This window comes from Equus przewalskii, chromosome 3, assembly GCF_037783145.1.
Source record: "Equus przewalskii isolate Varuska chromosome 3, EquPr2, whole genome shotgun sequence".
NCBI lineage: Eukaryota > Metazoa > Chordata > Mammalia > Perissodactyla > Equidae > Equus > Equus przewalskii.
The window spans coordinates 109,382,521-109,406,180 of NC_091833.1; the positions used below are offsets into that span (position 1 = coordinate 109,382,521).

The following is a 23,660-nucleotide window of genomic DNA, read 5'->3' on the forward strand; positions in this document are numbered from 1 at the left end:
TCCTTTAGCACCAAGAGTAGTCCATGTCGCGTTTGGAATTATGTTCTCTTCTGTTGACTCAGAATAGGATTTAAATTGAAATGTAACAAGTCTCCGTTTATGGATCAAGTGTTTATAGTAAAGGAAAGCTAAGCTTTGTTTTTTAACCTTCCTGAGAAGTTCTTATATTAGATTCAAACAACGTTCATATTTCACTTTTTCTCCCACTTAGGAATGTTGAAGAGAATTCTAAAAAGAAACAGCAATCTGAAGAAGATGCCAAAGAAACCCTTAAAACAAATGAGGTATGTCCTAATTAATAAAATCCCATTTTAAATGCTCTTTTGTTAGATTTTAGCCATTCAGTCCTTTGGAGTAAAACTCGGAATGCAGTTCGATCTTTTCCAAGTTAAATAAAAAATCCTTTATCTTACACTCTGGAACTCCCATCCTATTATGGCCTGAATTCCTCATTTTGGCAAGTTGATTCATGTGATCTTTTTCTCTAGAACATTCCTACTGTTCTACTTTTCCTCTCTTCCCAACCCCCTAGCCTCCCATTTCTTATATTGGCAATAACAAAATTGCCAGTAATAATAATGAAAAAGAAAAGAGAGAGAAAACCTGAAATCGCTTTGCTGTAACAAATCGTCTGTTTCATTTTCTTTCTTTTCTCATCCATATATGTACATAATTTTGTAGAGTGGATGTAATCTTCCAAAATGTTTTTAATATTACCTCTTACTTGTTTCATGTTACTTTGTAAGCTTTCTAATTATTATATTTGACAATTGCCTAGTGTTACACTGCGTGGATATACTGTAATTCAAGCATTCCCTTATAGTTGAACACTTAGATTGTTTCCCACGTTTGATCAATTTAAATAGTAAAAATATGTGCAATTAGTACATTTTTCCCCCTTTTTGAATTATTTTCTTGGGATAAACTTTTGCTTTCACTGGGTTTAAATCCTTATTTATACTGCCACATTTGTAATCCCATAGCTGAAACTTCTAAGGGAAAACTAATAATTTATTATTTGTTCATAGCCAGTAAATATTCCTATTTCTTTATTCAGAAATTAGAGGCATATTTATAAGTATACCCAGATATTTTAATGGCATATTTTTAAATATTTAACTTTATTTTGTGATAAATTTCTTTGAAAAATTATCTCACAAACTTTTATTCACACTAATTGGTTAGAACTTACTGTAAAATTAGGTTGACGAAATCTCTTTTCTTTCTTTGAGGAATTTAGTTTTAAAGTAGTTTTTAAGATTTTGCTATATCCTGGTTGCTATATTAGTAGAAGTACGTTAATCTGTGTGTTAAATTGTAAGGAGGTGAACTGGTAAGCTGACCAGAGACTTAAGATTCTTTCTGAGAACTTCGCCCAGTATTTGAAGAGTAGTAATTATAGCTAGTAGTCAGTGAGTCTTCGCTAAAATGTGTTTAGTCAGCGTCCACTCATTAACGTTAGTAACCTACTCAGTGCCATACTGTGGGATAGGGAGGAAAGTTTAGATGCTTTGGTCTGTCAATATCTTCCTTTGGATGCACATATATATACATACATTATATGTGATATGGTTACTGTTACTGTGAGTTGTTGTGTACGTTTGAAACTACTTAAGTAGAATGTCCTACAAGCAACCTAAATTCGTGAGGTTCCTATAAATAATTTGGTTTTCCAAATTAAAATATAGGAAACCTTTATTTCAATATAAAATTTTTAAATTGTCTTCATCAGTAGGTATTACACTTTTGGACTGAAAAGAACATTGGATTGTTGTTCATCGAGTTTATATTCATTAACGAGTACTGAACATTGGTGGGTTTTAGAAATTTAGAGTTAAAGAGGGCCACCTAAATGCATGGACAAATCTTGGGAGAAATAACTAGTCTCTATAAAGATGCCTGTGCTGTAGTAGGAAGAGGACTAGGCTCAAAGTGAGATCATCCGAACTCATTGTCTGGGTGTCAAGTTATTGAGTCATGCTGAGCTTCAGTTTCCTGGTGCAAAAATACCTACCAAAGGCTGCTGGCAAAGATTAACTATGATGTAAGATAAATGACAGCACTCGATGTATTAAATGCACCCAGATGTTAAATTTGAATATAAAAATTGATTTCTTACATTTTAACCTTTATCTTCTTACAGCATTGTGAAAAGGAAAAGGCATCTTCTTCAAAAGATTTGAAGCATGTGCATGCAAAAAATGAACCAAGTAAACCTGCACGGAGACTTTCAGAGTCTTTGCATGCAGCTGATGAAAATAAAAATGAGCCCAAAATAGAAAGAGAACATAAAAGACGGACCTCTACCCCTGTTGTGGTGGAAGGGACACAGGAAGAGAGTGACACACGAGATGGAAAAAGACAAATGGAACGCTCAGAAAGTGGCACAGAAGAGCCCCAGAAACAGAAAAGCACAGTTAAAAATGAAAAGCATCTAAAGAAAGATGATTCTGAAACACCACATGTGAAAAACCTACCTAAGAAAGAGGCGAAATCCTCCAAGGAGAAGCTTGAAAAAGAGAAAACTGTGTCAGAGGACAAATTGTCTATGAAACATAAATATAAAGGTGACAGTATGCATAAAACAGGTGACGAGACCGAGCTTCACTCTTCAGAGAAAGGGTTAAGGGTAGACGAAAGTATTCAGAAGCAAAGTCAACAAACAAAGCTTTGTTCAGATGATAAAGCTGAACGAAAAAGTAAACATAGGAATGAAAGGAAATTATCAGTTTTAGGCAAAGATGGAAAGCCAGTTTCTGAATATATTATAAAAACAGATGAGAATGTTCGTAAAGAAAACAACAAAAAAGAGAGACACGTGTCAACTGAAAAAACTAAGGCAGAGCACAAATCAAGAAGATCAAGTGATTCTAAAATTCAGAAAGATTCTCTGAGTTCCAAGCAACATGGTATCACATTACAGAGAAGAAGTGAAAGTTATTCAGAGGATAAGTGTGATACGGACTCAACTAATTTAGATAGTAATTCAAAACCAGAAGAGATCCTTCACAAGGAGAAGCGAAGAACAAAGAGCTTGTTAGAAGACAAACTTATGTTAAAGGCTAAATCAAAAAGTCAAGGCAAACAGTTAAAAGTAGTTGAAACAGAATTACAAGAAAGCATCACCAAACAGGCCACCACTCCAAAACCAGATAAGGAGAAGAACACAGAAGAAAGTGACTCAGATAGACAGCGAAAGTCTAAAGTTGAGGACAAACCTGAGGAAACTGGTCTTGAACCTGTATTAGAGAATGCTGCTTCAGCACATGGTACCCAGAAGGATTCTAGTCACAGAGCTAAGTTACTATTAGCAAAGGAGAAATGTAAGGGAGATAAAGATTCAGTCTCTTCCAGACTTGAGAGAAAGTTATCAGATGGGCACAAAAGCAGAAGCTTAAAGCATAGTAGTAAAGACGTCAAAAAGAAGGAAGAAAATAAATCAGATGACAAGGAGGGTAAAGAAGTTGATAGTAATCATGAAAAGACCAGAGGGAATAGTTCAGTTCTGGAAAAGAAATTAAGTAGAAGGTTGTGTGAAAATCGAAGAGGAAGCTTATCACAAGAAATGACCAAAGGAGAAGAAAAATTAGCAGTGAACACCTTGGGCACTCCCAGTAGTTCCTCCCTTCAGAGACCAAAAAGAAGTGGTGATACCACATTGATCCCTGAACAAGAGCCAATGGAAATTGATTCTGAGGCAGCTGTTGAAAATTTGTTTGAAGTATCTAAAAACCAAGACAGCAGCAGTAATAGTTCTCAGCAAGACGTTGACTCTGAAAATGGTATGAAACAAAAAACTACTGCCACTGTTCTAAAGGATGAATTACGAACTTCCACAGTAGATTCAAAAACAGCAGTTCCAGCCTGTAAATTGGGACGTGCGACAGGAGTTGTTAGTAATTCTGAAAAGCACACTGACCATAAAATTACTCTGACCAAGAAAGTGCATATTGAAAGTGCTGTGTCCAAACCAAATCCCGGGGAGAAAGAACCCACTCAAGCAACTCATGAAGTGAATGTAGACTCTGAAACTAGTCACAGAATATTACCTCATGCCCTTTCAGAAAATGACAAGGCACAAAAGAATTTGAAAAACACAACTAAACCCACTGAAGAACATAATGCTCAAGGAGATGCTGCTGTTGAACATTCCACAAATTTAGACCCCTCACCATCCTTAAGTTCAGTGACTGTTGTGCCTCAGAAACAATCTCATGATTCAGATGCAATTCCTTTAGTGGACAAAAGAACTGTTTTAGAAGGTGGCACAGCTAGCACCTCACCTGTGGACCACCCTCATATTCCTAGTCAAAGTTTGGCTGTTAGGGAATCAGAAGCCCCTGGGACAAGTGACAGCAAAGAAGGAGGTACAGTTTCCACAGTAGATACACCAGCAAAAGCAAGCATAGATAGCAAAAGACACATTCCAGAAGGTTACCAGGCCACTGTACTGGAGAATAAACAAGGGAAAGTAAATATGCCTCTTGGCAGTGAGTTCACAGACGTGATTATGGAAAATGAGAATGTTCACAAAGTACGTAGCTTGATGGACATGGCCCAGAAAGATGACTTAATTACAGAGCCCAGTTCAAAGCAGACATTTAGAGCTGCAGTAGAAAATGGTACAAAGAATGGCATTGCTGTTGACCATGTGGTAGGCATGAGTACAGGAAAAGATACTGAAACTATTGAACTGAGGCATAGTCGAGGCCCAGGTGAAGTAGAAAACATGTCAATTGATGTTGAAAGACGGAATGAAAACAGTGAGGTAGACACCAGTGCTGGAAGTAACACCACATCGTCTGTTTTAGAACAACGGAATGGAAAAACTGAGAATGTGACGACTGGGTCTGGTAGAGCAGAAAAGACTTCTGTTGCCACTAGCACTGAAGGGAAGGACGACAATGTTAACTCAATTCCGGTAAAAGCAGGGGATGCTACAACCACTTCCTCAGAAACAGGAGAGGGTGAGGTGGCTGTGCCTTGCACAAGCATTGAGGCAGATGAAGGCTTCATAACAGGTGCCTGCTGCAGAAACAATCCTCTTCACATTGGGGCAGAAGCCAGCGAATGCACTGTTTTTGCTGCAGCTGAAGAAGGTGGCGGCATTGTCACAGAAGGATTTGCTGAAAGTGAAACTTTCCTTACAAGCACCAAGGAAGGAGAAATTAGAGAGTGTACTATGGCTGAATCTGAAGAAGCTGCAGCAGACCCAGTGACTGCTCACACTGTTAAAATTGAAGACAATGTCAATAGCGTTGTGACAGAAGAGAAAGATGATGCCGTAACCAGTGCAGGCTCTGAAGAAAAATGTGATGATGGTTCTTCAAGTAGAGACTCAGAAATAGTTGAAGGAACTGTTACTTTTATTAGTGAAGTTGAAAGCGATGGAGCGGTAACAAGTGCTGGGACAGAAATAAGAGAGGGATCCTTAGGCAGTGAAGAGGTAGACGGATTCCAGAGAAATACAATGAGAATGGGCTGCACAAAAGAAACTGAAGGGACTGTGACGTGTACAGGAGCAGAAAGGAGAAGTGATAACTTTGTTATGTGCTCAGTAACTGGTGCAGGGCCACAGGAGGAGCGCATGGTTACAGGTGCAGCTGTGATCCTGGTAGATAACAACACACCACCAGGAACAAGTGCCACCCAAGAAGGAGATGGTTCCGTGAATGATGGTACAGAAGGTGAAAGTGCAGTCACCAGCACAGGGATAATGGAAGAAGATGGAGAGGGGCCAGCAAGTTGCACAGGTTCAGAAGAGAGCAGCGAAGGCTTTGCTATAAGTTCTGAGTCAGAAGAAAATGGAGAGAGTGCGATGGACAGCACAGTAGCCAAAGAAGTCACTAATGTACCATTAGTCGCTGCTGGTCCATGTGATGATGAAGGCATTGTAACCAGCACAGGTGCAAAAGAGGAAGATGATGAAGGCGAGGGTGTCGTGACTAGTACCGGAAGAGGAAATGAAGTTGGGCACGCGTCAACTTGCACGGGGATAGAAGAAGAGAGTGAAGGGATATCAATTTGTCAAAGTGCAGAAGAAGGAGACAGTCAGATTGGTACTGCAGTAGGGCATGTGGAAGCTGAGGCTGGAGCAGCCATCACCAATGCAAATGAAAGTAATGTTGATAGCATGACTGGTGCAGAGAAGGAAATTAAAGATACAGAGATCTGCTCCAGTGCAAAAGGCATGGTAGAAAGCAGTGTGACCAGTGCAGTTTCAGGAAAGGGTGAAGGGGCACCAGTGCCTGAAGGTTGCGAGGGTCCCATGACTAGTGTGGCTTCAGATCAAAGTGCCAGTCAGCTCACCAGAAAAGAAAAAGTTGAAGATACCCCTATTTCCACTGGCCTTGTCGGGGGCAGTTATGAGGTACTTGTATCTGGTGCAGTCCCAGAATATGAAGTTCATCACACATTGCCAAGTGAGAAAGAAGATGAAGGTATCATCACCTCTGTGGAAAATGAAGAATGTGATGGCCTCATGGCTACTACAGCCAGTGACAGTATTACCAACCAAACTTGTTTAGGTGGGGGCAAAAGTCAAGGCAAAGGCTTGATGATTTCCACCAGTACAACAAATGATTGCATCACTCAGTTAAGCATGATTGCAGACGTGGAAGGTCATTCAAGTGCTCTGAGAACTGAAGAAAATATGGAAGGAACCAGAGTAAACGTGGAAGAATTTGAGGCCCCAATGCCCAGTGCAGTTTCAGGAGATGAGAGCCAGCTCCCTGCTACAAGAACTGAAGAGAAAGATGAGTGTGCCATGATTTCCACAAGCATAGGGGAAGAATTTGAAGTGCGTATTTCCAGTGCAACAACCATCAAAGATGCTGAAAGTCAGCAGACAGTTGCAACAGTTGAAGAAAGAGCTAAAGGTCCAATGTTGGCAAGCACTGATGACTTTGAGGGGCCCATGCCCAGTGCACCCACAGAAGTTGATAGTCCTCTTGCCTCAACCAGCAAGGAGGAGAAAGATGAATGTGCTCTCATTTCCACCAGCATAGCAGAAGAATGTGAGGCCTCTATTTCTGGTGTAGCTGTAGAAAATGAAAATGAGCAATCTCTTACAGTCATGGAAGAAAAAGATGGGAGTGCTGTCATCTCAACAAGCTCAGTAGAAGACTGTGAGGGTCCAGTGTCCAGTGCTGTCCCTCAGGAAGAAGTTCATCCCTCAGTCACACCAGTGGAAGAGATAAGTGACACCACCATGATTTCTACAAGCACCACTGAAGGATGTGAAGCAGTCATGATGGGTGCTGTCCCACCAGATGAAGATCAGCCCACTGTTGCAAGAATGGAGGACTTGAGTGATGCTGCCGTCATCTCCACGAGCACAGCCGAATGTGTGCTGATTGTCACTGGCCTAGACAGACACGAAGAGAATCGGCTGACTGCAGACAACCCAGAAGGAAAACATGACCTGTCGGCTGCAAAGGCAAGCAAGTATGAGGTCCCTATGCCCAGCCTAATTGCTGAGAACAACTGTCAGCATCCTGGGCCGTTCACGGGAGGAAGAGAAGTGGGCCCTGTGATGGCAGTGAGCTCCAAGGAAGGGCGTGACAGCACATCAATCAGCGTGCTCTCTGCAGAGGGAGGCCAGCCAGGTGCTGTGTGTACACAAGAGAAAGAGAGGCATGGCAAAGACTGTCTTGGCAAAGTATCTCCTACAGGAAGAGGACAGAATGCAAGCACCTTGCCCCTCGTAAATGCAGAAGAGAAGAGTGTCCAGTTGAGCTCTGTTGAGAGGGAAGATAAAAGCCCTGAGGCAGGGACAGCAGGGGACAGTACCACAGGGAGCTGTTCAGCAGAGAGGGGCGAGGAGAGAAGTGCTGACTCACCTGTCCATCTGAGAGGACCTGAGCAAACATATGGGCAGATGGCTGAAGACTCCGCCGTCAGTATTGGCTGTTTGACAGCAAAACATACTGGTGCTATAGAAGCTGGTGACATGCCACAAGTCAAAGACGCTGCAGCGGAGCCGTCATCACCTCCTCCTGACCAACAGAGGCCTGAGGGCAACTTGAAAACCACCGTCACTGAATGTATTAATGGCCAAGAATCAGAAGTTGCTCCTTCCCACACAACAGTCCTTCCAGCTGCCTTCGATGTAGCTCTTTCAGCTCCTAAATGTGAGCAGAACCTGACCATAGAGAGTGATCACAGTGGCACATGGACTGTTCAAGTGTCTGCTGAAAAAACTGGAGATGGTAACGGCATGACAAAGTTACTCCAGGAGGAAAGAGACCTGGAGGTCACTGTTTCTTCTCAAGAAAATTTGTGCAACAAAGGTGAGAATTTCTAATTGTAAATTTTAGCATTTTCCAAAAATGATTGTATGTGGAATACACTTAAGACAATCTTAGGAAAGATGGTTTTGGTGCTGGAATGTCACACAATAACTTTCATCAAACTTGAAGGTTGAGCTTCTCTAAAAGAAAGTTGTGTTTAAATGCTTAAGACCTTAGACCCGTTTCTCCTGTGCAATAAGAAAAGAGGCAGGAGGCCAAGGGACAGGAAGTCAGCTAGCCACGTGTCACCTGCATGACTGTTGCATGTTACTAAAGCTCTTTGACCTTCAGGTTCTTGTCAATCAAATTGAAGAATACCTTACAACCACCCTGTGAAATGAGTATTTTTTTATCATTTTCATTTTACAAATGAGGAAATGGGTTCAGAGAATTTAAATAACTTACATAGTACTTGGGTGCTTTTTAGAAAAAAGTTGCTTCTGAGGCTCAGTTTTCTGTTGTATAAAATGGAGGTAATAGTACAAAAACAAACATCATTCCAACCCTTGTCTGACTTAGTATAGATTTACAGTATGTGTCAGTTCAGTCCAGCTGGCTACTTCTAATCAAGGCAGCACATTATTATTTATGAACATATGTATGTATGTATTTGCTTGCTAGCTTGCTAAGGATGATTCAGCAAGCATCTGAATGTTTGCCCTGAGCTAATATCTGTTGCCAATCTTCCCCTTTTTCACTTGAGGAAGATTCACCAAGCTAACATCTCTGCCAGTCTTCTATTTCGTATGTGGGTCACGGCCACAACATGGCTGCTGACGAGTGGTATAGGTCCACACCCACGAACCAAACCAGGGCCACCGAAGTGGAGCATGACGAACTTAAGAGCTAGGCCCTGGGGCCAGCCCCCACATTATTATATTTTTTAACTGAGTTTATTGTTCAGTTAAAATGAGTTAGTTTCTGGTTTAGAATATGTTTTAAAGAGAAAAGAAATGTGTTCTCTCCCAATTTCAGAGAGTGCTAGTCTTGTTAGAAATAGTTGGTAATTTTCAAAGCTATAAGCTTTGAGCTTAGTCATTCCTTATACCTTCCAATTTTGGACACTTGTACTAGCTACTGCTGTGCTAGACTCTGGGGATACAAAGATAAAGTCAAGATGAGAAGATAGCTGGGAATCCAGCCATGCGTTATAAGTAGGCAGTGACAGGTGCTTAGAGTGGGGTTAAGCACAGGATGCTGTGAGAATTCAAAGGGAGCACATGGGCTAGGCTTAAGGGGGTCAGGAACGTTGACCTCTTTCCCACTCCGGCTGTATAAAATGTAGCATCTTGGACTTTAAACTGGAACAGACCTTAGATAGCACCTATTGCAGCCTCAGAAAGCTGAGACTATTAGCTTTAGTCCTGTTCATTATGGGGACTTAAATAGGAGACGTCTAAGAAATGTTGTTGAAATAAGTCACTTTAAATTTTTTCATTGGATGCAGCCTGGGGTAAATTGAATGCTCTGAAAGTTTTTATGACTTAAACATTGCTACAGTCTGTTACTCCTTCCTCCCCATTGCTTTCTTCTGAAGGAGCAAAAATACAAAGGCTATTAGCAAGGATAAGCCTGCAGCCTCTTGGAGGAAGGAAGGATTTTCTTTGGAGGCTTATGTGTGGGCAGGTGAGGGAACCTGGAAGCCACGAGTCACAGAAGGACAAGAGAGAGAAAGAAAGAAAGGTCCAAAACAAGGGATGGAATTGAGTCTCCACCAGAGAAAATTCCATTTTCTTTTTGTCTGCCTCACAGTTCTTTAACTTTACGTTCACCTTTGCTGTGTCAGCGTGAAGCAAGGGAAGTGAGTCTATTCGTAAATCGCCTTCTTTATTGAGAATATACCTCAGTGGCCCAGAATATTTTCTTATAGGGACAAACGATGCAGATCACTATAGAAAAATACTTGGAAATGTCACCACAAATAATATTTTATTCTTTCTGGGCAGCCATCTTAACAGTAATAAACAGCTTCACTCAAAACCAAATGAGTAAATGACTCCTGGCTTTCATCCCAGATTTTTCATACATATTCCTCTTTATTATTTTCTACTGATGGCAAAATGAAACAGCAGAGGAAGGGGGCATGGTGTGCTAGATAGCAACATTCTGTTACCTTGTGATTCAGGATATATTTTGCAAGCATTCTTAAATTGGTCTCATGGTTTGAATTTCATTAGGCAATGAAGAGTCTCCAACAAATGTTTTGGGAGGATTGGAACTGAAAGCCAACTTGAAAACTGAGGTATGGCTGATAATTCAGTTATGCTGAACTGTAAGTGGTACCATTAAGTACCATTTCACCACATATATACATATATACACTTAAGCAGTATATAGCTCCTGTTCTCTTTGTATTTAAGACATTTAAGTATTGTTAGTGTCACATCCTATTGGGGGGAAGCTAAGAACCTCAATAATCTCAATGGGCAGTGCCATCCTCGATTCCATTTACTCAAACCAGAAACCTGAGTCATCCTCAGTTTCTCCTTGTCACCCACATTTAATCCATCGCCAATTCTTATGGTTTCAATTTCCAAAATTAACATGAATCCATCTGTTTTTGTTTCTACAGCTGCCATCCTAGTCTAAGCCACTATTTCGTTAGTGTCCCCATTGGACTTCCTTCCTCTCCAGCCCCTCCCTCTTCCAGTCTGAGAGTTATCTTTAAAAACATAAATTAGGTCATGTCATTACTCTGTGTAAAATTCCCAATGGCATACCATCATACTTAGAATAAAGTCTTTTTTTTTTATCATCATGGCCCATGTGCTTTACATAATTTAGTCTCCGCGCCCCCTTTCCAGCCTGATCTCATGGCACCCTCCAAGTCTGCATAACAAAATAGCTGTAAACAAGGGGGCTATGAATAGTGCAGAGGAGCCTCAACTCACCAGCAGGAGCCATAAGTGAGCACACAGAGGGCTTGCAAGGAGGACATATGAGTGGAATTTTGCAAGTTAAAGTTTACCAGAGAAGGAAAAGAAAGAGCCTTCCAGGCAAAGAAGCATACTCTAGACACAGAGAGAGCAGGGCCAGTGGTGAGTCCCAGGCCCTGCAGGGGTTCAGGGGGAGCTGTGGTGAGACTTCAGCATGGCAAGGGAGTGGGACCTGATCAGGAAGGGCCTTGTGTGTTGTACCAAGTTTGGGTTTTACTTTAAAGCAATAGGAGAGCTACTGATGGATGAAATATGGGATTAGATTGATTTCGTTTTTTTGTTTTTAAAGGTTGACATGTATTCAATTTTAAGTTTTCCACAGACTTGAAAGTAGGCTTTTATATTGTTACAAGATGCTGAGTGTTTTTGTTTGACTCATTTGAGTTTAGCCTTGCCTTCTTATAAAAACCTCAGTTAACTTATATTTTTTGGTGCTTTGAACTTTTTAGACATTTGTACCAACAGAGGAAGAGAAAAATCCTGAAATTCTAGCACCACCGGAAAGTCCACGTGGGAAAAAGTCAAGTGGACTAGGTAAATTCCTTTTAACGGTTGTTCACATTATTTTTTCCTTGCATGTGGTTTTGCCTTTCATTGCAGCTTAAAATCAATAGCCAATTAGTAATAAAACACTGACAGGCTATATGAATTTGCCTCTCACTTTTTCAATAGGTTAGAGAGAACTCGTTACTATTTCATTTTAACGTATACTTTTTCTTATCAAGTGTCAATCTATTTTATGTAAAGTAATTATTTAAATCTGTTATCTCCAAGTAATTATAGCAAAAAGAAAGTTACTTTGGAGCAATTGCTTGCTCTGTCCCAAAAATGTGTCTATGTGTGCCTTCCTGCCCTTCCAGGTGGTATCAAAGCTCATTTCCAAAAGGCTAGTCTGCAGCCTATTTGCCCACTTCTTTAAACCTCTTCTGCTCTTACCCCTTGGACTCTGGCTGTTGCCCCAGTGACTGCACTGAAGCTGCTCCCAGCTTGTAGGGCCTTTTCTCAGTGTCTCTGTACAGCAGTCTTCATGATCTACTGCAGATTTTTTAAGGGAGAGCCCCAATATCAGAAAGGATTAGGGCAGCAGCTCTCTACCTCTTTGGTCTCAGGACCACTTTACGCTCTTAAAAATCATTGAGGAGAGGCCGGCCCCGTGGCATAGTGGTTAAGTCTGGCACACTCCACTTCAGTGGCCCGGGTTTGCAGGTTCAGATCCCAGGAGTGGATATATACCACTTGTCAAGCCATGCTGTGGCAGTGACCCACATACAAAATAGAGGAAGACTGGCATATATATTAGCTCAAGGCTAATCTTCCTCAAGCAAAAAAAGAGCAAGATTGGCAACAGATGTTAGTGCAGAGTGAGTCTTCCTTACCAAAAAAAAAATATTATTGAGGATCCTTTAAAGAGCTTTTGTTATATGGGTTATGCCTGTTGACATTTATCAAATAAGAAATTAAAACTGGGGAAGTTATAAAATATATATTAATTCAGTATTGTTAACTCACTATGAGTTAACATAAATAAGATTTTTTCATGAAAAATAGCTAGATTTTCCGAAACAAAATTTAGTAAGTGAAATTGTTTCACATGTTTGTAAATCTCTTTGTCTAGCTTAATAGAAAACAGCTGGTTTCTCATATCTGTTTCTATGTCCAGTCTGTTGCTGTTTGTTGTCTTGGTTGAAATATATGAAGAAAATCCAACATCCCACATATATGGCTAGATTTTAATAGCCTTTTCAGCTAATTTTGGGTACATCATATGACCTCTGGAAAACTCCATTATGTACTCATGAGTTTAAAAGGTGACTAACGTCTTAGTATTATTATGACAATAGTTTGGACCTTGTGGACCTCTTAATGGAAGGTCTCAGGAATTCCCAGGGGGTCCCTGGGCCACACTTTGGGAACCACTGGGTTAGAGAAATGGAAATGAGAATTGTGACAATGCAAAATTATTTCTGGTTTGTACTCCATTCACTATTGTAAGTTTTCTTCTGATTCTCACATTAACTAGGAAAAAGGCAATAAGAACCCCAGAGTATGTGACCAAGTTTCAACCAGTTGTTTTTCTGGCAATGTTGAAATGGCTGTGAAAGTCAGGTGGAACAATCAGGGTGATTTTTGGTTGCAAGTAAGAGAAACCCTTCAAGTATTTACTTAAAGGGAATTTATTAGGTCACTGATTTATCAGTTCAGGCTGCTCTAATAGAATACCATAGACTGAGAGGCTCAAACAATAAGTATTTATTTTTCATGGTTCTAGAGGCTGGAAGTCCAAGTTCAGGGTGCCCGCCTTGTGGGATTCTTAGTGAGGGCTCTCTTCCTGGTTATGTCCTCCCATGGCCTTCCTTGGTGCTTGTGCAAAGAGAGAGAGATCTCATGTCTCCTTCTCTTTTTATAAGGACGCTAATCCCATCACCAGAACTCTACCCACATGACCTCATCTAAACCTGATCACTTCCCAAAGGCCCCACCTCCAAATACCATCTCATTGGGGATTAGGGTTTCAGTATATGGGGGACGATATAGTCACTTTTTGGGGGACGCAAACATCCAGTCCATAGCATTCACAAAACTGAAAAGTTTAGGCAAAGCATGAGCCAAGAGCAGGATGATGTCCCCAAAGAGACATCCTACAAAGGCCTAGTTTCTTATTTTCTCCCTTAGCCTCTGACAGGGGTAATTGCTTTCTCATTCATGGCCTCTAGAAAAATATCTTTGTCCTATCATTCCCAGCCTAAATCCTGAGATTTGTTCTGTTTCAGTTTAGGTAACTGTATTCACCTTAGACTGATTGGTGTGACCAGATGAATATAACTTGCTGGTTGACTTAAATTAAGTCAAGTGCTCTGTTCATTGGGCAAGAATAGAATTGGTGTCTCTGGAACCACGTTGTGCCCCAGACCACAATCTGGGCTCTGGGGAAGGTGCTAGGAGACCAGCCCCAACGTCTGCTCTAGTCAGCTTAGCTTTAAGTTATTCCCCTGACAGATGTTAGTAAGCCAGGTACTAGTGAGTAGTAGGGAAATGAAGATGGAGCATGCAGTTCCTTCCCTCAGGGAGTTCGCCGAGATGGATGTACAAATGAGGAAAGTGCTACCTGTAATAAAAATACATTCATGTCTTTTGGGGTCAGCTTTGCTAGGTAGGGCCTTGGGGAAGGCTAAGCTGAACCAGTTTCTCTATCTCCTTTAGTTAGAGAAAGTAAGATACATAGAAGTGCATGATAAAGTTTCCCACTCCTCATGAGTGCCCACCTTAAATACAATTATGTATTTAAACAAAAGTGAAATCATATTTATCTTGTTCTATAATTTCTTTTTTGTACTCAGCCATATAATGTAGGCTCCTTCAGTGTCAGTGTATACAGATCGACCGTTTTTGTTTTAATAGCTCAATAGTAGCTATAATGCATTTTCCCATTTGTTAGATCTTCCAGTGGTCTCCAGTTTTTGTACTTTTTGCTGTTAAAAATAAGGCAGCAGTGAACTCCCATATGTGTGTAACTACATGTTTCCCCAAGGATTTCCATAAAACTGAATTGAGAGATCAAAGAATATGTAAGTTGTGAATTTTGGTAAGCACTTATCACTCCTAATTTGTAGCCAAATATTGAAGGATGTGAATTAGGTGGACAAGGCAAAGAAAAAGGCAGTGTATGAGGAGTAGTGTGTATAAATCCTCACCCAGGACTATCTGGGGCATTCAAGGCAGGGACCTTCCCAGGCAAAACCATCTGAAAGGGCAGCCTTCGAAGTATGTGACCTCATGAACCTTATAAGCACAAATATCAGGCAGTCCTGGAAGACCACACCAAGACCTGGTAAGCCATTCATGCTGACATGTTAAAACCCTAACCCTAACGATGACTAATCTGTCCAGAACTTGGACACATGTGTTAGTTAAAATCTGTATGTGTGTGTTATAGTACAAATAATTAACATCTCATTTGTTAATTGCCAAGAAGGTAACATTTTTGGATTCTAAAGTCCTTTGTTCCCAGAGTTATATTTCAGATTACTTTACTGTGTTTAGGTGTGGCTCAGTAAGAGATCTACTTACGTAAAAGGAAGTTGTTTAAAAGAAAAATGTGTCTTCTGTCATTGTTGAGTAGAAACAGTAGACCTTGTACTTCAAGTTTCCAAAGAATATAAATAGACCATCGCTGTTTGAGGGGATAGGATCTAACTTTTCATTTGATGGCATTATTTTTAAATGAACCAGTGTTATACTGCAGCTTGACAGTTACAAATAAAGGTCTTCCACCTCTCTTCTAAGCTTCAGATCACCGACATAGTTCAATTACTTTAGTGATTTCTTGTACCACTGGCATTATTTTAAAAATGCGGGCAACATTAGTTTCTGTTATTTTTCTGGTAGTATGACAAAACGTGGATTGTAGAAAATAATTGGTCAGAACTTTATAATTCACAGAGGCTGCTAGGCCACATAACGACATAGTCCTACTTAACTACCCTAAAAATTTCTAAATTTGTTTCTCTGTGGTTCAGAAACAATATTCAATGTCCCTATTTCTCATTTTCGTTTTTGAATAGCCAAACTACAGAGGGAGCCTTCTTTGGTGAATGAATCACTGAATGTAAGTCGCTGTAATGGTTTGGATTTTGTTATTGTTGTTGGGGTTGTTTTGGTTTGGTGTTTTGAGAGCACTTGGTCGGGGGACAGTTTGGGGGAGCTGTCTCTTCATTTCTTTGGGTGACAGGAGACAATTTGTAGCACGTTGTCCACTCGAGTTCAACATATTGACCAGAGCTTTTACTTGTTCTTTTCCACGTTCAACTATACCCACTGATGTCTTGAAATTTAGTTGTTTGCCTCAGAAAAAAAGTATCACTCTGAATTCGTCAGCACTGTATTCTAGTGGCTCTTTAGGCCAATGTCATGAAACAGAACTAAGGAAATAGGTGAACTCCCAGGTCCTTCAGACTAGGAACCTTAACCTGGTTATGCTAATGAAATTCTTCAAAGAACTATGAACTTTCTATTTTTATTACTATAATGCGATTGCAAGTTGGATTGTGATGTCTTAACTTATTGTGATGCTTTAAACAAAACATTTTATTTTGAAAAAAAGTTCACTTTATGTTTTTGGAAAGCTTTTCTGAAGATACTAAACTATAACTGCCATATATACATATTTTTTCCACATGTGGCTCTCATAATCCCTTTTGTACTTGAAAGAATTTTTTTTTTGTATTTCTGAGTGCATTTATAGGGGACCTAATATCATACCGAAGTGAGCGTTTTGTAAAATACTTGCAAATTTCAGGCAGCCACATTCTTTCCAGGATTCAAAAGAGCTTTGCTTACTACCAGCAACTAGCATCAGAGGGCTTCCCTCACCCTGTTGAAACATCCGTTTTGTAGCTAAAAACTCAGTCTGATGTAAGACGGAAGAGAAAAGCCCACTTAGTTTGGTTCAGCTTCACCCTCCAGAAGTTAAAAGGATTCTAAAAGTGACTGAAACCTCCGGTGCCAGCCAAGGTGATTGTGAGGTCCCCAGCATGTGCTTCATCCTGCCTTGTTTCCCCAAATCCCCAGCAACTGCCTTTTCTCCATCTGAGCATACCATCCTTTCCAAATATGCATGAAATTCTGGATCTGGAATTTAGAACGTTGTAGAATATTCTGAGACTTCCCTCAGTAAAAAAAACATACAACTGACAAGATTTGCCAAAGGGAAATCTTATGACCTAATGACAGAATCCTTCAGCATTTTTAAGTAAAGAAACAAGAAAATCATGAGGGATTGTTGAATGGAAAGAGAATTTACAGAAAATTCTTCTCTCATTTCTTGCTCTTTTGCCATAACCGTGTTAAAGACAAGGAGAACAAACACAGTGGGATGATAATCTGTTAAACCGAAACTTCTTCAAAAGGAAGATACTCTATGCACTTGAGCTTCTGGGTGAAATTAAAAAGAACATGTATTGCAGTTCCTTTTAGCATTCTCACAAATAACCAGGTTATGTAAATTACCTTCTTTTTTTTTTCTGCCTTCAAGACTTTTGTTTGACTATCCATAAATAACCTCTTCTGTTGTGTGTTTAGGTCGAAAATTCAGGCTCAAGAACAAATGAAGAAATTCATAGCAAACCTCATAACAAAGAAGGTAAGTTAATGAATTTCATACTAGTAATTTTAATATTTATTACAATTACATTTGTTGTATACCTTCTATGTGCCAGGCCCTATGCTAATTAGTTTGCAGATTTTTTGCTCATTTAATTCATATAATCCAGTCAGGTGAATAACAGCATCACATCTGTAGTTTAGGAACTGAGGCTTAGAGAGGTCCAGTGGCTTGTTCAAGGCCATGCAGCTTGTAAGCAGTGCTTCACCTTAAATAGCTACCAGAACTTTACCAATAAACTAATAATAGACCAATCCAATGTGAATACAAAATTTATAGTCCCCTGTGGCTTGTGCCATAGGAGAAGTGCTGTGCTAAGTACTTAACTCTGTTAACTTCTGACAGGCAGTCACAAATTGGTAGCAGATCACAGATGTCACATTTATGTGGGTCTTCTTCTAGAGGTCAGATCTTATTCCATGCAACCTGTGGAGGCTGCCACCTCCAGAGGGACGATTCTCTTCTCAAACAGAACATAGAATTTTGTTAGTTTCTATTGATTTCGTTGATTCCCTATTCCAAGAATGGAGAAAGAGGTCTTAATCCTCTATACGGTTATTTCTATAATGTGTTATTCCGTGTTTCAAACCAAAGTAACGCAGCAGTAATTATAAACACCCATGTACCCATCACCTAGTTTTGTCATATCTTAAAATATAGTGTATTTGCTTCATACGCTTTTTTAAAAATGTTACAGATATCGGTAAATCCACATTATACTCCTCCTCACTCCCATTCTCTTTCCCTTTTATCCCACTCCAAAGGGAACCACTCTTCTGCATTTGCTATGTATATGAATGTGTCCATAAACAATATGTAGTACTATGTTGCATGCTTTAGGAAAAGGGTATCACATAGAACTGTCTCCACCTTATTTGTGCATTCAGCATTATGTTCTGAAATTTGTCATGTTGATGTATATAAGTCGTTACTTTATTTCAATTGCTATTTATATTTTTATATTCCATTGTATGACTATATATCAGTTACTTTCCTTGCTTCTTTTGTTGGTGGACATTGAGGGTTTTTGCAAATTTTTCCAATTACGAAGATTGCTACCATGCATGATCTGGTACCTATTTCCCAGTGCATATGTAGTATACCTGGAACTGTAGGTGTGGAATTGCTAGGTAGATAGCTACCTCTTCAGCTTTACCAAATGTGCCATATTGTCCCCAAGTGGCCTACCAATCATCACTCCATGCCTTCTCCTATTATTTGATATTGTTGGACTTGTGATATTGAATGTTTGCTAACCTTGTGACCGTGAAACGACATTTGCTTGTTTTTCTTGGACACTTCTTCACACTGTGCTGCTAGACAAGCTGAGGGAAATTGTTTTGAAGTCTGCTGTGTAACGTCTGGTGATCCTCTTCCCTCCCGAATCCCATTTACTCACATCTAGAAATGGAAATCATGGAACTTACCTGACATAGTTGTGAGGATCCTGTCACAATCAGTAGTGACGTATTCTTCCCTCTTCCTTCTCCCTGCCACACATACCCATAAAATAAGTATTGGAATGAATGCATACTTAAAGGTTTTTTTTGTATTTATTTCTCAGAGATATCCAGTGGTAGAAAAGATAGCACAGAAGTCGTAAGGGGTCATAGTGTTGAAGCAAATCCTAAAGAGGTGGGTTTTCATGAGAAACTCCTCACGTATTTCATGTTTTATACATAGTGTTTTCACCTGTGTGCAAAGGCTTTACTTCTTTGTATGTATTAAAAATTAAATGGATGTATTAAGAGTTCTCCATATTACTTTTATCTATTTGTGTTCTTATAATGTTTAGGAAGTTTGGCAGGTCCCAGGATTATTTGTACGTATCCTTGTACAGTCAAGAATGTTTCATATACTGCCTTTCATCAACCCTTTAATGGGCCGCTAAGAAAGGAGAAAAACACTCCAATTAATTTATGACATGCCATCGATTATAAGACTTAGCTTGACTTCAGAGATGGTAAAATGACAAATATTTTTTTAATATATTTTCAAATTGTTGAAGTACAGTATGTAACCAGAAACAGATTTGGATATTTTGTAAGGATTTATATTCAAATCCCAAAAAAAAGGACCCAAGCTTACAAAATGAGTCTAATCAAAATCTAGATGCCAAAAGTATTATTCTATATTTTTTTCTAATTTAGATAAAAACTTATCCCAAAGACTAGAAGCTATGTGCCCCCATTTCAGTAGATTTTGATCCAAATTCTATTGCTTTTAATATAGCCATTCTTAATTCCAGGTTGAAGAGGAAGAAAGGCATATGCCTAAAAGAAAAAGAAAGAAGCATTACCCCTCTTCAGAAGATGAACTGGGTATTTAGAATATATGTGTTCCTGTTTTAGACATCTTTGAAAATCGTATTATTTTCATATCCAACATGGGCCAATAACGTAGAAAATTCTTGGGGGTAGTATTTGTTTCCTGTACAACTCTTGAGTCTAGTTTGTTTCTGGACTCACTTAACACCTTCCGGGTCTTTTCTGGACTTGATCTAGAAACTAGATTGCTCTCTGTGGAAGACCCAACCCTGGAACTCACACAAAGCCAGGTTCCCTCTGTAGCCTGGGCCTGGCACCTAGCCAGGTGCCTCCCAGTTCCTTATTTTATATCATGAACAGATGCCCTGCAGAGCTGGCGAAGCACGGCAGTAAAGGTGCGTGTATTAGCCCTTCTGTGCTTCATAGTGTGATTCTCTCATGGTCTAGGACAGTTGCCATCCAATAGAACTTGCTGCAGTGATGAAAATGTTTTGTCTAGTACAGTAGCAACTAGCCATGCCTGACTATTGAGCACTTGAATGTGGTCAGTGTGAATAAAAGATTGAATTTTTAACTGTATTCCATTTTAATTAATTTAAATTTCAATAGCCACATGTGGCTGGTGGCTACTATATTGGACAGTGCAGAGACTTTTATACTTTACTGCCTGGCACAAAGTACAGATCTAATAAATATTTATTAAATAATATTTGAGAAAGAATGGATAGCTAAATGCTTTCCTTTTATGCTTAGGAACGTGATTATTTTGTAATTATTGACTTCATACTCTAGGTACCATCCATGGTACTTTGTACATATTTACAATAGTTATGCGTGTTAGGTATTATCGCCATTTTATGAATAAAGAAATTAGGATTCCAAGAGATTGTGGGTTTATCTCCACCACATAAATCTGATTCCCAAGCCCTTGGTCTTCATCATTAAGCTATACCTCTTAGGTGGTAACCTGTTCAGGAACTTAAAAGTGTCTCTGGGAACTCTGTATGCACTGAGCCTGTTCCATGGAACCTGCTGCTTTGTTAGTGGCATTGTGGCATTTGTGGATTCTTTATTTTATTTTCTATTTTTTGGCTTTGCCAGGGCCAAAGCCCATGTTCAGTGCTCAAATCACATGACATTATAAATATATTTAGAATAACTTTGGCTTCGCTGTATGACAAGCCTAAGAGAGAAGGCTTAAACTGTCTTAAAATAGAACTATGCATTTCATTTTTCGTTGAGCTTTTATTCCTTTGTGATTCTGTCCAAACTGATTTACAGATGATAATCCAGATGTCCTGGATTCCAAAATAGAAACAGCACAGAGGCAGTGTTCTGAAACTGAACTACAAGATGCAAAGGTAGTTTTTCCACATATTAATATTAAGTTGTAGGGGAAACCTAATGACATCACTGTGAATACTTATTTTTTTTTGTTCTATTATCCCTTTTACTTTAGGTATCTCTGATAATAATCACTTTATTATAAAAGGTGTATTTTTTTTAGGCTTTCTCAAAAAAAATAAATGTTGAACTTTATAGTCTTATACTACAAGATTGTATTAATAGCACAGTTTAGATATGATCATTGCTTTGGTTTTTGTTCACTCATATTATTGACTTCTTTAGGTTTCTAGGTGCTTTCTTCCAGAGTGTAATATGCTTTATTACAGATATACTTGCACCAAAACAGTGCAATATAGTGATAGATATTATTTTAAAATTTTAGTATTCTGCTATATCTCTGCCTTACCTCCTGCCCTTAAAATATAGGTAGTCCAAGGATGGACATCACTCATTGTTTTTTTTTCCTATGGTCTTGTTTTCATCTTATGACTCAGGGAAGCAGCTCAAAAATTTTATTTCAGCCCCTACCTCTCTTTTGTTCTAGGCCCAGATTTCTCCATTTCCTGGTAGATAACTCTTCTTGGGTGTTCTTCCACTTCTGAGACTCAGTACTTCTCGTTGTTCGAAACCAGCTCCATCTCCTCATTCTCTCTCTTTCCCTAATTTATTTTTTTCGACCTTGTTCCAAAAATATTTAAATCAGTTTATAAAAGTATATGCAGCTGACTTCCAGCTCACTAAAACCAGTTCAAAGTCTCTTTGTTTCCCCAATGAGTGATGAACTAAATAAAAAGTAGTAAAAGAATTTTAACAAGCAAAGAGAGAAAGTCACATATTGTCATGAATTTCAGTTGGTCATGACCAAGGAAAGAAATAGGCTTTTAAGCCCCTCCCTCCCCCTGCTCTATCCAGAACAAGAATCCTGAGACAGTATTCCTAAATTTGGAGAGAAGCAGATTGAAGGGTATCTTTAATGTTAAATTTAAGTAAACTCTAACTTAACCATTTTCATTTAAAAATCACTTATACAGACTTTCAATATTATAAAACAGTAGTTTTAAGTTTGATTTGTATATTTCTGTTTATATATTATGTTAGTATTATAGCATAAACATTTTGGTACTTCATCACAACTTTCTTGCATCTAAGGATGAATCCTGTAACCACTGAGAGATCATTGCTGTAAATCAGCCCAGCTGGATACCCAGAATTCTCCCTGATGCCTTCAGCTCTGTCCCTTCCCCCTAATCCCTCCCCTCCTCCACCCCACAAAGAAAATCTGTTGTAAATTTCTATCCATTCTTTCTTTGGAGTTTCTTTCAAAAAGATAAAGTCCAGGATGAGGGAGGAGAAGGGTGATTTCCCTTTGGCAGTGAAGAAAATAATGGCTTCATTGCTTTTATAGTTGAACCTTATCTCATGCTTTTCTGCCTTCAGAAAAGGCAGAATCTTGTTGTATAGTCTCACTAGCAGCAAAAATAGTTACTTTTTAAAATGTTTCCAACAAACTTCTTAAAGATCACTAGGAAATTTTTTTGAAATAGAAGGGAAAACGTTGAGGAGGATAAATGGAGGCAGGGTTAAGTTTGAGAAAGAAGTTTCTTGACTTGTTCAACTTCTCTTTAGGAAGAGAACTCTGGGGATTTGGAAGAATTATCTAAACCAACTTCTAAGACAAACAGCACTGCTTCAAGGTGCATGGAAGAAAAAGGTAAGTAATACTTCTACTTAGGTGAATTGTTTTGAGAGGAGACTAGTCCTTCAAAGCAGTCAGCATCTCTCACCAGGCCTTGCCCGCTGAAACTGCAGTCTGCTCGTTTGCCTCCCTTTATAACACCGTATACTCTCGCTTAATAGTAATAGAACTTGGGAGTCATTTTTACTTTGAATCCTATTCTACCCAAAGTATGCCTCTTATCAATTAACCAGACTCCAGCTTACTGACTTGGTTGGCATGGGCCTGAGAATGGAGCGTGTGTGCGTGTGTGACTGGGACTGCGTGGGTCACCTTGGTAGATGTCGTGATGATGAGGCAGTGAACTGAGCTCTGCCACTTCTGCAGATGAATATAGCAGCAGTGAAGCTGCTGGTGAAAAGACGGAGCAGAATGACGATGACAACATAAAATCTCAGGAGGTAAGGAATGTTTTTCAGATTGTATTCAGATTTATTTAAGTACTAAGAACAAATAAAATGCATTAAATACTGTTACCTACAGTTTTCTTAAGTATTTTTGAAGTAGTTATTTTTTTTAAATGCAGTGGGGCACCATTTCATACAGTGCATTTTATCAGTGTCATTTTGATTAATTTTCTTCTCATCATCATTGTTTTATCCAAACATTTGTATGAAACCTACTTCTGTCATGGCCATATAGGATCAGCCCAGAATTGTCCCTCCATGTCCAGGTCAGGTTCCAGATGTGACAGCTTAGCCTGCCCCAGCCAGGCACCAGTCTAGGTCAGAGACTGGGGCTGCTGAGCCCTGGAGTCTGGACAGGACGGGATGGGAGCAGCAGCAGCAGGGTGTACAGAACCTGCAGCGAGCGCCACGTGGGACCTGGTTTGATGAGGCAAAGCCAGGGATTCCTGGGAGGCTGCAGAAGCAGGCAGACCTCCAGCCCTGCCCGCTCCAGGCCCATTTGGATTTACAGAGAGCC

General features: G+C 39.5%; 1 protein-coding gene across 4 annotated transcripts in view; it reads left to right on the plus strand.

Annotated features, from left to right (window-relative positions):
• Positions 1–23,660, plus strand: part of BOD1L1 (biorientation of chromosomes in cell division 1 like 1) — a 53,898-nt gene that overhangs the window by 18,568 nt on the left and 11,670 nt on the right. For 2 of the 4 annotated variants that reach the window (XM_070613221.1, XM_070613222.1), the window contains exons 9-19: positions 212–284; positions 2,144–8,291; positions 10,469–10,533; positions 11,677–11,761; positions 15,790–15,833; positions 17,306–17,366; positions 18,952–19,022; positions 19,636–19,708; positions 20,936–21,015; positions 22,628–22,712; positions 23,064–23,137. In XM_070613221.1, coding sequence (XP_070469322.1) covers positions 212–284; positions 2,144–8,291; positions 10,469–10,533; positions 11,677–11,761; positions 15,790–15,833; positions 17,306–17,366; positions 18,952–19,022; positions 19,636–19,708; positions 20,936–21,015; positions 22,628–22,712; positions 23,064–23,137 — 6,859 coding nt within the window. The remainder of the gene's footprint in view (positions 1–211; positions 285–2,143; positions 8,292–10,468; positions 10,534–11,676; positions 11,762–15,789; positions 15,834–17,305; positions 17,367–18,951; positions 19,023–19,635; positions 19,709–20,935; positions 21,016–22,627; positions 22,713–23,063; positions 23,138–23,660) is intronic. The other 2 variants (XR_011538300.1, XR_011538299.1) reach the window with 1 other exon arrangement.